Source organism: Elaeis guineensis, chromosome 6 (assembly GCF_000442705.2).
Source record: "Elaeis guineensis isolate ETL-2024a chromosome 6, EG11, whole genome shotgun sequence".
In the NCBI taxonomy this organism is placed as follows: domain Eukaryota; kingdom Viridiplantae; phylum Streptophyta; class Magnoliopsida; order Arecales; family Arecaceae; genus Elaeis; species Elaeis guineensis.
Genome location: NC_025998.2, coordinates 16676772 through 16692626, shown reverse-complemented (window position 1 = coordinate 16692626; position 15855 = coordinate 16676772). Strand labels below are relative to the sequence as shown.

Sequence of the window (15855 nt, the reverse complement as noted above, 5' to 3'; positions counted from 1 at the left end):
ACATTATATTAGTGTAGTATTTTTTATAATAATATAATATTATTTTATTATATTATATTAGTATAGTATTTTTTTATAATAAAGTAATATTACATTATTATAGTATAGTATTTTTTTATTGTAGTATTACTTTACAATAATACAGTGTTGCCTTGTAATAGTGTAGTATAACTTTATAATAGTGTAGTATTACTTTATAATAATATAGTATTACTTTTATTATAGTGCAGTATTGTTTTATAATAATATAGTATTATTTTTATTACAGTGTAATATTATTTTATAATAGTACAGTATTGATTTATAATAATGTAATGTTGCTTTATAATTATAAGGATAATTAGATCATTTCACTCTATTTAAATAGTTATTTTTAAGTTATGTTTCAAATAGAGAGAATTTTTTACTTAAAACTTAAATAAGCAGCTACTTTTAAATTTAAACTCAATTTGATATTTTTCATTATTTTTTTTTTAAAATTCAAGCATTATAAATAGTGCTCAATAAAAAGATATCGAAAGATAAATAGCGTTATATATAAAAAGATATTGTGAACATTAATGCTAAGAGATTCCAGTTCTGTGCACGCGGAGTTTCCAATTACACCACACAAGAAAATTTTTGTAGCCGATGAAAATTAACTTGATATACATGGATTTTTTTTTTTTTTTTTTTTATGAAAAGGTGTACAAGGATAATTGCTAGCTTAAGATATGTCTAACAATTATTTTGCATGTTCATGGATTCCTAGAAGCATTTTTCTATGATGGAGGACCCATAAACTTAATCACTTTTATTTAGGATAAAGTCAAAATAATCATGGTTAGTCCTGGACTCGAATGAGTGTGATTACTTTCAAATGAATCTACCAAAGAATCTATTATCATAATTCATATGTGACACAACAATGTTAATAATATAGTTGAATCTTTTTTTTGTTTGTATATGATTAGCTAGCATTTTATTTCTATATGATCAGCTCGCATTCATTGTTCCTTTCTGCTAGGTTATCTAGAAAGGCAAATTTTTTTCTGCATTAGCAAGCTAGTTAACTGTAACGCAAGTAAAAATATCATAATGCTATTCCTTGACTATATGAATAGCACCTATATCAATATTAAAAATAATGATATTGTGTAGCAACATGGTAATACTACCTCTAACTATACTTACAACACCAATTCCTTCATTAGGAATGAACATGAAATTATGGAAAATGGAACAAGGACAAGATGGCGATCAAGTCAATCAAATAAGTAATTAATATAAAAAAGATTAAAATTCATGATCTCCAACAATTTTTACTTTGGTACCCTATCAATTAATCAATTAAGCTGCATCTTGTAAATATCTATTATATTTAGCCTATGATTGCAGTATGATGTTGCCATCTAGGAGGTGCAAAACCCAGTGTTAGAAAAATTATTCAACATGCTTAAAATATATTACTAAATTGCTACATTTGATGCTTTTGGTTATCTATTTTGTGAATATTTCACTCAAACATCATTCTCTCTTAATGGAAGTGCTTCAGAAAATTAACATTTTTCAATCTAATATCCTTAGGATATGTATGTGAATGGCGAGCAAAAATTGAAGCTTTTGACACACTTACAGAGAGAGTTAAGGAAGTTACAGAAAAGGATTGTTAAGACAATTTGTCTTGCCATCCAAGGATTTTCCAAACACCATCTTTAATAATTTTACAAAAATGATTAAAAACCCAAATCAAGCTTAACAATCTCCTTGCCCAATTGATTTACAACTTACATACTGCACATGTTATTATTGAATAAAGAAACTATGAAGTAACACATTAACAATGTAATTTAATTGGGTGAGATTCTAATTTATCATATCTCAGTTTAAATATTTTCAAATATTTCTCTTTTGTAATCTTCTTATTTGTTCATGTATAGCAACCAGACAGATGAACAAAATAAATAAATAATTTTGTTTGGAAATGATAAATCTAATATGTTTGGATAAAACTGTATTGGAAGGAGATATACTATACAAGTAGATGAGCTTGAGGTTGAGGGTGTATCAAAAAATCCTATCAGCCGTCCAATGTAAAGCAGTAGTAAACGTGCAAAGGCCCAACACGCCGATACCCCAAGGCCCAAAAGCATTCCATCTCAAACTCAATTCCTGCGAACTTCTTCTTGATCGCACAAAAATCCACCCGAAGCTTCGTTCTCTCCACCCAAAGACATCGGAAAACCATGCCCTCCCCCACTTCCCTTTCCTCCACGAAGAGACTTCTCCACTTCTTCCTCCTCCTCCTCCTCGTGGGTTCCGCCCTCGCCCGGAACCGCCACGTCATCACCTTCGGCTCCCCGGGCCTCGCCCCGGTCGGTCTCGCCTGGGACCCTACCGCCCAGCACTTCCTCGTCGGCTCCCGCCTCCGCCCCGCCGTCTCCTCCGTCTCGGACGCTGGCGTCGTCGAGACCCTCCTCTCCGATCCTCTCCTCCCCCCAGACTCCTCTGCCCCCGCCCTCGCCGTCGACAACCGTCGCCGCCGCCTCCTCGTCGCCTTCGCCCGCCCCGCCAGCCTAGCCGCTTACGACCTCCGATCGCCCCGCCCCCACCGCCGAATCTTCTCCTCCTCCCTCCCGGACCCCGCCGCCGTCCCTGGAGGCATCGCCATGGATTCCACCACCGGGGACGCCTTCGTTACCAGCGCTACCGGGAACCTGATCTGGAAGGTAGATCTTGATGGGAATCCAACCGTCTTCTCCAAATCGCCGATCTACTTCCCACAGGAGTCCGCCGGCGATGAGGATCGGCCGGAGGCCGCGACGGCAGAGGGGGGATTGGGAGGTGTGGCGCACGTGAGCTGGGGTTTCCTGCTGGCGGTGCAGGGGAGCACGGGGAGGGTGTTCAAGGTGGACGCGGAGTGGGGTGCAGCGCGCGCAGTGACGGACGCCGGGGCGAAAAAGGGGCTGGCGACGGAGGCGGAGGGGGTGGCGGTGAGGAGCGACGGGGGGGTGGTGGTGGCCGGAGGGAGGGCGGCTCGGTGGCTGACGAGCCAGGATGGGTGGGCGGTGGCGGCGGTGTACGACGAGGCGGCGGTGGAGGAAGGGCGGGCGAGAGCGGTGGCGGTGCGGGAGGGGAGGCGGGTATACCTCCTGGTGACGCCGGAGGAAGAAGAAGACGGGGGTAATATGGGAAGGGGCGATGATGGAGGGTATGAGGGGAAGAGGAATAGAATAGAAGAGGTGGAGTGGAGGAGGGAAAGCGAAGAGGACATGGTGTGGGTGTTGGTGCTGGTGGGATTGGGCCTGGCTTATTTCTTCTACTGGAGGTTTCAGATGGGGCAACTGGTCACCAACATGAACAAGAAAAGGGCATGAACAAGTTAAGGGGAAGGTAGAGAGAGTGTGTACAACTATATATTACATTCAAGTTATCATTTCTTTCTTAGTTATTGGATAGGAATGTTCCACATTTTTTGTTTTCATGATCTATATCTTTGCTAAGACTGTCATGGTAGTGATTGATGATTCTTTTGCCTTTTCAGTTTTTCTTTACCACTCCTTTTTGAGGTTAAATGGATGGAACTACCCTTGGATATATGTTAACACCTTCTCTTTCTTTATCTTTGGAAGTGGATCTGGATACTTTTACTTTCACCAGAATAAGATGGATCAGTGAAAAGGTTTTTCCTTCAAATGGCTATGGTTTCTGTGGAATTTGGCAAGTCATTAGGTTGCAACTTGCAAAGATGGCCAAAATTAGTAGAATGATGTGAGAAAAGAAATGCTAAAAGCGGGAAGAAATGATGGTCTAAGTTTTTTCACCCAAAAGAAAAAAGAAGAAGCCTAGAAGAATTTTTTTAAAAAAAAAAGATCATCAGAAAATATAAGTTAATTTATACTTGAGCAGTTTTGTATTTGGATATGTAGATTGAATGCCAGTTATCTGTACTAGTTTTGTGTAGTTTTATAGTATGAAGGCAGCCTAAATTTGTCCTCTTATAACTTTAATTCTAGTCGAATCATGTGCCTAGCTCTCAATTCTCAGGTCTTAAGCAGAAATAATTAATAACTAACACAAAAGGATCCGTTAGACTTGACCAATTGTGGGCAATCCTCAGAATTAAAAGCAATTTGGGCAATCCAAAAATGAAATTAATGAGATAAATGGAAACCGGTTATCTCAAGTTGAGCGCATATACAAGCAATGAAGATCCAGTTAAGATAGTTTCCAGGCCTCAGGCACAAGAGATCCAATACGTGAGTCAGGTTTACAGCTCCTTTGATGGTTTCCACCCGTTTATGACCCTTTTTTTCTTCATGAGCAAGCAAAAGCCTTGGATGATAACTGAATGACTACAGTTTCCGTTTCCATTTAAAAGCAGATATCATTGATACAATTACATGGTTTACAATACCTTTTGGTCTTTAGCACTAAAAAGGGCTCCATTTACTACTGCCAACAAGATGAAGGTTTTCCAGATATATGGGAATTTATGAGATTCAGGAACCATCCTATTGACCTCATTTTCCAAGACTCTAAAAGAATTTTACTCTGCACTCGTTAGAATTATTATCAGCATTTAAAGTGAATTCGATAAGCATCAGGAATGTTGATAACACGATTACAAGTCGCAAAACATCTAACAATTTTAACAATTATATATTATTACAAGGTCATACTAAGTCAAGGGAACCCTAAAGACAACAAAAGTGAAAGGCAGGTTTAAAGGATTGCCTCAGCCAAAGGTAAGTTCAAATTGTCTGGTGGACTGGTTGGCAGTCTATCCTTCATGTCAGGGCTTGACTCGGTCTTCTCCTTTGGTACTCCTGCTTTCTCTCTAAGTTTGTCGAGCTTCTCCCTGATTTTTCTTCGAGTCTCTGGCTTCACGGAACGAGCTTCAGCTGGCTCAGTCCTTATGAAGGTTGCCAACAGGGTAGCAGACAAGCAGGTCATTGCATCTCTTCGTGATATGTTGTCTACAAGCTTCACTGGTCTAATTTTGCTTCTTGCCTGTACGCAAACTAAAAGTATAGTCACTACAGAATATGGGAGTTTAATTACTTTTAGCTGACAAGCTGCATGAAAGTATAAACATTATGAGAAACATGATACACAATATGGCTCCCTAAAAGCCAGGTAATGTAATGGGAATAGGAGCAACAATTTGGTTGTTCATCTTGCACGCTGTCCTACTAATAAGAGGAGTTAACAAGCTTCATGATTTGGCACGCACCAGAATTTTATATCCAATATTTGATAGAAATGTATATAAAAAAAGCATCTTAGCGCACAAAGTTCCCATCATTGCAGGATCTGAGAAGGATCAGATGTACGTAGCACTATCCTGTATTATATATAGGGAAGCTGTTTCCATATTTCGAATCCGTGAGAAGCAACCTTAGCGTTGTGTCAAGACTCACCCTCTATTTGATAGAAATGTATTTAAGAAATTTAAATTCAAGATCAAATGCAAGAAATCTGTGTACAATTAACAAGTCCACTTCTTTTTCATTCCTTAAGTTGGTTTGATCGGGTGATCTAAGATCCAGTAAGGTTGTTCATGTCAAGAGCAATAGAGAAGCATGACAACAAGTTCCATGAAAAGAGACATTGCTATTTCCTAGTTAGACCTCTTTATCGTACATAGTGTATAGAGCAATGGAAAGAATCAAAAAGTAGAAGAATGAAAAACTTTTATCCAAGAAAATATAAAATGTTATCTTGTCAAATGAACCATTTTATCATTACATCAATGAAATTGTTTTTAAACATACAATACTTTCATATCAAGCTGATACTTATAATGAACAAATCAATTAGCCAACAATCTACAGAAAAGTGGTAAAGAAAGACCATATTGAGAAAAATTCTCCTTTTCACTTATTCTTTTGTCATCTCACATCCCGGATAAGTTTGTGCTATTTTACATCCTCATAATCTTTCCAGAAGCCATAAAACTTTGGTTCTGTATTTTTTTTTTAAACAAAATCCATATTCTTTATTTGACAACAAGCTTCCCTACATAAGCATTTGGTTGTGAAAGTTTGATAATTATGGAATTCATAAACTGAACTTCATAATCACTATATCTTATCCATCAACTATCTCCAGCTTTCACTGGGTATGGTATAACTATTTTAGCTGGTTGTTTTTCTAAGGCATCCACTATGATGGAGAATGTTTTTTTGAGGACCTTTTCTACTACATTCAATGAAACCCATTTTGTAGACACTGAAGTTTCTGAAGTTTTTCTCATGAGAATGTTCCTTCTTGTGCTTTCATTCATACACTCATCCTCCTAGCGCTTTTGGTTGCTTTTCTAATGGGAGTGCCCTCCTTATCTACAACCACCACTCAGAGTATGTTAATAATTTTCTAGCGTCCCTAGAAATGTCCCTTCTGGAGAGCATCTCCTAATTCAACAAGAGGTGAAATAATTGACATAACTGAGAAAAAAGTGGCGCAGAATAAGCAGCAGACAAATTTTCCAAATATATAATTTATTTGTCTCTTGGATAATTTAAATCATTTTCACATCTTAAAGAATTTCAACCTCTATCTCCATTAGCAATTCAAACTTTCCACTCTCTATCACCTTTCCATGCTTATGTAACTTTACGTGTCCTTGCAAGGATTTCCAGTTTGTAGGACCATTTATAATATATACTATCATTTTATTTTCTGAAAATTGATGACCAGCTAGTTTATTTGAATCACAATTTGCACAAAGTTTAAGATTGGGTGGCATGAAGTTTGCCTCACAACCTAGAGATCTCAGTTTCAGTCTATAGGGAGGATGTACAGCATAAGTATTTTTTGCGAACAGCATGGATGTGAGATGGAGCAAAAATACTTTGTGAGAGCATAGATATTTGTTGGCACACAATGATTTTTTCTGGAATAGCATTGGAATGGAAGTTTTAAGGTGGATTTGAAATCATAGGTGGTGAACAAGTGTAATACATATCTGTGATGTCTGAGAGTATTTCAAATTGGTTACAACCCTCCTGTACGTGTCTCTCAATCCTAAGATCATATTGTTGGGGGAGGGCAAGAGAACCGTTCAGTACATGGGTTTATGTTTCATGCCTTGAATTGCATGCAATACAAGGTTTTAGCAATTCCTTTCTGTCAAAGATCCACTTGGTATGGAGGAAATAAAGTTAAAAAGAAAAAAATCATATTACTTACAGCTTGTTATACAAAGAAAACTGAATGGATACAGGATACCTCAGCTTATACACAAGCAAATCTATGTTTATAACTGTAGCACAACAAATGCAATGCATTGCATGCTCAACATTGTGGAAAAATGAAAATTTGTGAAAGAACAATAATGCATAACTTTCTTTTAAGGAAAAAGGTCATATTTGCAGAAAACAAAAGAAAGTCACAGGGCTAACAATGAGAAAATTACATGCATTATTCCCAAATATCTAATGCAAGTAAAAGTTCTACAAAGATTTTTACTAATTATGAAAGAAAATATATTACCTTAACATTGTATAAATTTTTTTGGGAAAAAAGAACAGATGCATATGTAATTGAATGCTTGTAGGATCAAATACAGAGTATCACTGAAAGATATTGAAGAACATCACACGAGGTTGGAATCTGTATTTATATATCTATTAGCTTAAAATGATCGAGAATAAAGAATAAATACAAGATAATTGAGTAAAATAAAGTTGAAGTGAAGATTTGCTTCCTAATTTTCATGGTCCCTTAGTTTATCTTATCTTCATTCCTCTTCTTCCCTTCACACAAATTTCTCTTCTTCAAGCTTGAAATTCATCCATGCAACAACAAATTTTTCCATATGACTTTTAAACAATGTCAAACCTGAACCAGATAGTGATAGACTGAAGCTATCAGTTCTCCCATAAACCAACCAAAGCAGGAAAAGTGCAAATCCACACCAACAGGGCCAATTCCAGCCAATGTTCCAACCAAGAAAAGAAAAAGAATGCTAGCTACCACATAGCACAAATGTCCTCTAGTTTAGTGTTAGATCATCCACCTATCTCCTTAATTGATGCCGAAACATAAATTGGAAGATAAATAAAATCACCTTAAGTTCCCTAGAATCATTCACTCAAACCAAGAACTAAAAATAACAGGATGCATACCATGACATTTAGCTGAAAAATTTGTATTAGAATTGATTGATGCGTAAATGGTCTAATAGGGGAGGAAAGAATTTTCTTCAACTCTCTGAACTTAGACCTCTCAAAGAGAACAAAGAAAAAAGACAATTTGTTAAAGTAAGATTCTAAATCCCAACAAAACTGGCTATAACCCTCTATTTATATTGGTGAGGTCTAGATCCAAAATTCAAGTTGAATTCTTCTTCTTGTTAAAAGAGGTTATATCTTTAACAAAATAGCTATGGCTAGTGAAAATACTCATGAAAGAACTAAAATCTTCCCAAAGTTAGGTGTCATATCGTGCATCAACTTCATCTTCAGTAGCTTCATCTAATTCTTCCCAGATTTAGGGTTATGCCCCATCAGAATCTTTCCCGAAAAGGAAATTCAAATTTTGACCAGCCTATTTTAGGGCCCAAAAGTTGCTGTAGCCCTTTAACGACTACATGCGGTGGATGCCCTCTTGTAGTGCTCCTTGAGAGCTTCATTTTGATGCTTGGCATGATGAAAGTGAATGTCAAATGAGCAAGTCATGATGTCCAGAAATTCTGGTTAGTGATTGAGTCCTGAATGTGGTGGATCTTGATCCTAAACCCTGTCCTAACCTACCCAAAGTGACCAGAGTAGTACATGGAGGATACAGTGCTCCTCTTGGATCAACCAAACAACCCTTGAGCTGGAAATTGCATAATTTCCATAAACCAAACATGTTCTAGATAGCTTTTGTCTATATAAAAAAAACATATATGTCTTCAATGTAGATAAAGCCAAGAGGATACCCACAATTGCCTAAAGGAATAAGTAAGTTTAACCCATTCTTCTCTTCTGACTGATACTTGAACTTGCACTCATATATACACGAACAACTTAAAATTTCTTATATGGTTGAAGGGCTTAAATTTAACACATTTTACTGTCCTTTTTGTGGTCCATACCAACAAGAACAACAATGATTAAATGGCATGTTCCTCAATAAACAATCTCAAACTCAGTTACACCATCATGAATAGCACTGGTAGACCTTCACCAATAGCCAAATGACGCCATCAAGATTAGCACCTGTTATTAGTTCCCACAGGAGTAATCTAAACTGCCTTTGCGGGTCAGAGGATTACAAGAAAGGCCCCATATCTCTGAGTGATATTTTAATCTTCTGGCAATTTCTATATTGAATAAGCCTAAGGAAGTTTTCTTTGTAATCTGAGTATGGTCATGATTTGATCTGAGAATGTAATTTTGCTGAGCTAACATTTACACCTAAACCTTGCATATAAAAGGAGCATAATATGAAGGTATATGGTGCTGTACATATCATACTAGTAGCTATTACATGCAAAACCATACCTTTCCATCTTACAAGGAAAAGAAAATGCAATTGAAGATACAAAGTTCCCCACTATAGAATACCACCATGTAGATTATTTTTAAATATTCTGATCTAAAACTTCGTTATTTTAAATGCTAAATTGAAGTTTGGTGAATGCAAAGCACATCCTAAAACAAGTATCGGATCAGGACATTCTTGGAGAAAGTAATCAAAGCACCAAAATGAATGGTCCCAAGATAGAGCAAGTTCAAATAAGACTAAAATTCCTAACAGCAGGACATATTGTCAGAATGCACAAAAAAAACCTGGGCCATTCTTACATAATCAGTTTCAATTGTACGAATTCTTTCAACTTCCAAAGTGATCTTTACTTATCTAAATTACTTTGTTCTGGAAGTTTGAACTGTTAATCAGCAACCTCTGTTGTGACTACAAATTACTTAAGCCACATCAAACTTCTCCAGTCAATCTTAAAGAACCCCAAAACTTGTTTTATCCCTATCGGTAGCCTGCATTACTGCAGTCTCCTTCTACAAAATTACAGAGAGATCTCAGACCAAATCTTGTTCCCAAGTAAGTCTCAACATTCCACCCTATTCTCTATCACTGATAAAACAATCAGAGCTATTTGCATTGAAACGGAAAGGAAGATATAACCAAAATAATCAATTCATGTATAAAGTTCTTTATAATAGAATGCCTCTATGAAGGTTATCCTTAAATTCTCTGATCTAAAACTTTCTTAAATGCTAAATTTATGTATGGTGAAGTAAACCACACATTATACAAGTTGCAGATAAAGGATAAACCAAGCATCAAAATTAGTTGTCCCTTGGCAGACTGAGTTAAAAAGTAAAGTAATCTGGAACATTCTAATTTGGCCGGTTTCAATTCCATGAATCCTTTCAGCTTCCAGATGCATACTTGTTTTCTTGGATTAACACCTAACACTGCGATGTGACTTTTTATATATATGTTACCCGCAAATTCTATAAGGTTATAACACAATCTCTACTTCTACTACAACCATGAATTTCTTCAGTTTCATCAAAATTCTCCAGCCAATCTTAGAGAACATCAAAACTCATGTTTGGCTAATTGACATCCAGCATTGTTGCATTCTCCTTCTACCATACCAGGAAGAGTTGTCAAACTAAAATCTTGCCCTCAGTGAGCTTCAATCTTCAGTGAGATAGAACTATTTGCATCAAAATTGGAATGGAAGACATAGTCTATGCATCAATTCACAAGCAAGGAACGATCACACAGCCCCCAAATTCGCTCAACTAGTTATTCTGATCAATGGTTGTGTTCGGACAGATTTTCTCCTAAACAACAAATCCCGATCCCTTTCGACCAGAAATCTAATCTGAGCTCATGAGGAAGCAGCAACTGACGGCATGTTCTTTCACTCTATCAGGTTGATTTGTCCTTCAATTCGATGGCGATTACCAAATGTTTGAAGGAAAATTAGGAGGAAAGTCTAGGGTGATAAATTTCTTTCTACCTGGGTGGCATTTCACTTCCCCTGTCATCAAAATAAAATAAAGTAAAATAAATTTCTCCCATGAGAAATGATCAAATGGCCCCAAGATCTCATCTTTCAGGAACGGCGAGGTAGCACTTCTACCCTTAGAAAGTAAAAAACGGCAATTTTTTAGCAGGTGGGGGGTGGTGGAGGGAGATATTCCCAATAAGTTCTTGGAGAATCTGGATATCTTTCTTCTTCAAACTATGAATTCAATACCTGGAAATCTTTGTCGGGAAATCTAACCACATGTTGCAGTCTGTCAACGGAGTCCTTTCCGGCCACTGGGGGAGGCGATGGAACCCAAGCCGCATAGATGAGAACGCCATCCTCGCCCTCCTTTCTGGCGGCCACCGCACTAAACACTACGATTTGCACAAGACAAGACTGGAAATGCAACGAACTCTAGTGGAAAAAAAATAAAAATAAGAAAATAAGTTAAAATATTACATAAATATCTAAATAAAAATAATATCATAGAAAGATATTGATTAAACGTTAGGATCAACGGTTATGTGGCATGAAAGAAATTTATGATTTTTTTTTTTGGAAGAAAAATCAGGGCTTCTTGCGGGCTCCTCATGGTCTCCTACACTTCATCTTGTGGGCTAATTTATGCTGGACTAAATCAATTGGTTGGAGCATCTTCACCAAAAAAAAATTATATCCTATACAGCATGGACACGTCGATAATCATAACAGCTCATTTCTGTAGCAGTATCTCAAGATAAATATTTGATGAATAAGTTTCCAGAACGAGTAGGTATGATTGACGATGTAAATGACTACATGGTGCACACAATATTGATGTAATTTCTCCTCAAATAGACTATCTTCTTTACAAATGTAATTGCTTTTCTCTCTTTTGCTCTTCTTTTTTATGTAACCCTTTTTCCATTCATCATTTTTCCTCCTTGTAACATGCTCTATGATCAACTTCTTTTTACATGAGGAAAGCCTCTCAGCTCCTCCATATTTCATCAAAAAAAAAAAAAAAAAAGAAATACAAGACAAGAAGGGCGAAAAAAAAAAGAAGGCGAAAAAAAAAGTGTCTCTAAGATAAATAAAAAATAAATATTTGATATATAGAAGCAAAAAGGTTTTTCATAAAGTCCAGTTACAGTTAAGTTCTCAAGAAAATAGTTACAGAGCAGAGCTTAATTCTCTCAGAAAGTTAGGCTCCAAGGGCTCTTCCACTAGAAGAGTGAAAGGCATGTGACTTTTGGGCTTGGGCTCCACGGCCAGTTGCAAGCAGGAAATCCTTCTGCTTTCTATTCTACACCCTCCTAATTAACTATAAATGGCCACGTAATTAACTATTCTACCTTGACAGGTAAGCTTCTTCATAAATGTGCTATTACTTGCTGTACTAACTACAATATCAGACAATGGCTGACCATATGCTTCAAGCATAAAAGAAGATATAATGTGCCCATTATATTTGTTCTCATGTAGTTATCTTCTCGGAAGGCAACACCACCTAAACCTCTATTTGGTGCAGAAAAAATTAAAAAAAAATGATGAAAGATATTTATATAATATTTTTATTAAATTTTTTGATAAAAATAAAAAAAATATGAGAATACATAAACTTATAATCTTTATAATTTATAATTATATAAAAAATTATATAAATATTAATTTTTTTTATAGTATGGATTTCTATTTCTCAATGATATCTCAGAATCAGACAATTAGCTAAATCCCATGAAATCATTTCATAGAAGTTCATTGTATATTTTTTTTATAAAAAATCGACTTCGATTCTGAATGATCCACATCACTACTGGTTCTATTGTAATAAAAGATTCTCTTTTTATGTGAAAAGACCATATTAATAATTGTTGGAGGGTGATCCTTCGCCATACGAAGACACGGGACAGAAAAGGTCCCAGTGAAGGCTACAGCATCGATCCCTACCGTAGTCACAGACTCCAATTTCCTACCGATCCCAACATCGGCAAGCGATTCTCCTTTCGGTTGCCGACTGGGGTTCGGACAGCCTGTTCTTGCCTCGATCGAGTCTTTGGCCGCTAGTGCTAAGGTGATACCTAGACATCGGGCACCGACCAATGGGAAGCCCTACTCTGGCATATTTCTCGGAGGTCCTTAGTCGATCCTTACTCCTAACCTGTCCCTGAGCCGTTCACTATTACAACTTGTCATTTTGGGGAGATCGGCCTTCACTACTCCGAACCCCATGTGGCTGACTGAACCTGTCTTCAGGGCAAGCCAAGCCCTATCTCTCTGACTCCCCTATCTCGAGCAGGACCTCCTAGAGGACCCTCCGGCATCCTCGCTCTGGTTGCCGATCCCGACTACCATCAGTCAACAAATGGGTGAGGCAGGCAAACCGACCGATCCTCCCTCATGGCCGATGCCCTCCATTCGACGATGGGGGCATCAATTGGCCCCAGATCTGAGTATCGAGAGAAAGATCTGACACTAGACGATGGCCTCCCATCTAAAGTATAGATCAGTAGATACTAAATTATAATTTCTGTTTAATCATATCATATCAAGTACTCACCCTGCGCCATGCCACTTGCTGGTTGCGCACCGACTACGCCTGCATCACATCGTCTCCCCTACTGATTGTGCATCGATTAAAAGCACGCTCGCCGCTGGAAAAACACGACATGGTTGTACACCTCACGTGCCCCGAAATGACTTCTGTCTTTCCATTCTCGACCTTGATCCCTCTATAAATAGAGGTAAGAGGGGACCCTTAGGTAAGTGATTATTCTGCTTCTCATACTCCTCCACGTGTTGAACTGAAAACTGACTTGAGTGTCGGAGAGTCTCCGCAGATTAATTTTTGGCCAAAACCTATCTTGTAGGTCCTACTGCCACCTCCAAACACCATCGATCGGCCTAGCCGCCCTGCTCTAGTTAATTCAATCTCTGACCAGATTCCAGCATCAACAAATTGATGCTAGAGAAGAATTATCCTAAATCCATTTGGAAGAGCATTGATTGAGAGTAGCGACCACCATGCCATCAAAGAGAGCTTCATCCCACCATACCAGCACCACCGCCTCTCGACCGATGGAGAGCCAGGCTAACAATTGGGTATAGCTGCCAGTAGCAGAAGCTCCCCCGCCTTCTCAACCAGTGTTGGTCACGGCAGATCAGTTCAACTTGCTTTTCCAGCAAGTCCAAAATCTGACAGCTGCCGTCCAAGCAATCCAGGCCATCTCTGCACTTTCGTCACGACATGTGGCCCGATCAGGCCGTCCTGTGCCTCCCTCGGCGGCACTGGCATTCAATCCAGATTCATAGCCACCACTACCCAAATAACATCAGGCTCCCCCACAAAGCCCAAAGAGACAACCCTGCCAGAGCCGCCTCAGAACTCCATAAGCAGGAGGGTGCTGATCTTCAAGTCTCCGATCAGGACATGACTCGACCCCCGATCGACGATCCCCTGATGCTTTGAGGCTTGTACTATTCGAGACCCTACGCTCGAGCGATGGCTTTGGGAGATTGATCAGCAGATTGATGTGATCCATAATTCTTGGCCCCGTACAATGGGTTCAACAATGACCCACCTTTTGATTGAGAATCATGCAGAAGTCCCTACTTCGGCACTTCAAGGCTCTGCAGTTTGAGAGTTATGATGGATTGCCGATCCCATCGATCACCTTGAGACCTTCAAGACGGCGATGCTCCTCTATAGGGCTACCGATGCTATCCTCTGTCGAGCCTTTCTCTGGACTCTGAAGGGAGCGGCCTAACTTTGGTACTCCAATCTGAAGCTAATCTCAGTCCATTCTTTCGAGCAGCTGAACTGATCTTTTGTCGGTCATTTTGTCAGTAGCTGATGCCAGCAAAAGTGATCCGACTACCTTTACGTTGTGAAATAAAAGGAGGACGAATCGATCCGAGCCTTTGTCGGCCATTTCAATGCAGCTACTTTGAAAGTTAGCAACCTAGACCAGTCGGTCGCAATATCCGCAATGATAAGCGAACTTTGAAAAATAACCTCGAGAGATCACTGGTGAAGATCTATCCTCGAGATTATCCCGATATGCTAGCCCGAGTGGAGAAGTACGTCCACATAGAGGAAGTCTTCACCGAAGACAAAGCTCATACTGGTTCCATTATGGGAGGAAGGCAAAATAAGGAGCATTCCCAAGGTGGGAGGAAAGAATCCGACAAAGCTCTAGATCTCTGTCTCAGAAGCTAAAAATTGAGACTCTTCCCCTGAACCGTCAACCCCAAAGCCCTCAAAAAAGGGATCAGCTTGCCTCACCATCAAAGAAGTACAATAATTATACTCCATTGAATGCTTCGAGGACTCAAGTACAGATGAAAATCTGAAGACAGCTCTCGGAGTCAAGGAAGCTATAGACACGCCCTAGCCAAAGGAATCCAAATAGATATTGCTTGTATCACTGAGACCATGGCCATGACACAAAGAAGTGTGTTTAACTACAAGATAAGATCGAGGACTTCATCAGGCGTGATCATCTTAATCAGTTCATCCTACGAAGGTGGAAGCAGTAGAAGAAACGACAAAGATCTCCTCGACCAGTAGAGCAGCCACAACAGGCAGGGCTGTAGGAAGATCGACCCCCAATCGGCATAATAAATACCTTACTAGGGGGCTTCACTAGGAGGATCGCAATTTTGAGCCGATTCATCTTAAGATCGGCTGATCCAAAAGTCAATCTATTATATTAGCCAAACCCTCAGAGACACGGAGTCCCAACACCCGAAGTTGGAGAAATTGGATGGAACCCCTTTGCCTCGGCTAGGAATTTGAAAAACCTCCGAATATATTACCAAAAATGTAATTTGAGTATTGGCTAACAAAATAAGTATTTTCCAAGAATACTGCTATCTCTTACAATCATCAGCAAAAATCT

The 15855-nt window shown here is 38.6% G+C and overlaps 1 protein-coding gene and 1 non-coding gene across 2 annotated transcripts; one reads left to right on the top strand and one right to left on the bottom strand.

The window, feature by feature from the left end:
* Window positions 1–2065: 2065 nt before the first annotated feature.
* On the top strand, window positions 2066–3506 carry LOC105047086 (uncharacterized). Its single transcript, XM_010925881.4, has one exon. The coding sequence runs from the start codon at window positions 2226–2228 to the stop codon at window positions 3354–3356; it is 1131 nt and encodes a 376-aa protein (XP_010924183.2). The 5' UTR covers window positions 2066–2225; the 3' UTR covers window positions 3357–3506.
* Window positions 3507–4539: 1033 nt separating this feature from the next.
* Window positions 4540–11729, bottom strand: LOC105047087 (uncharacterized). Its single transcript, XR_012142055.1, has 2 exons — window positions 11204–11729; window positions 4540–4992 (listed from the first exon to the last, which is right to left on the bottom strand). It is a non-coding gene; the product is annotated as an uncharacterized protein (transcript).
* Between the last annotated feature and the right edge of the window lie 4126 nt (window positions 11730–15855).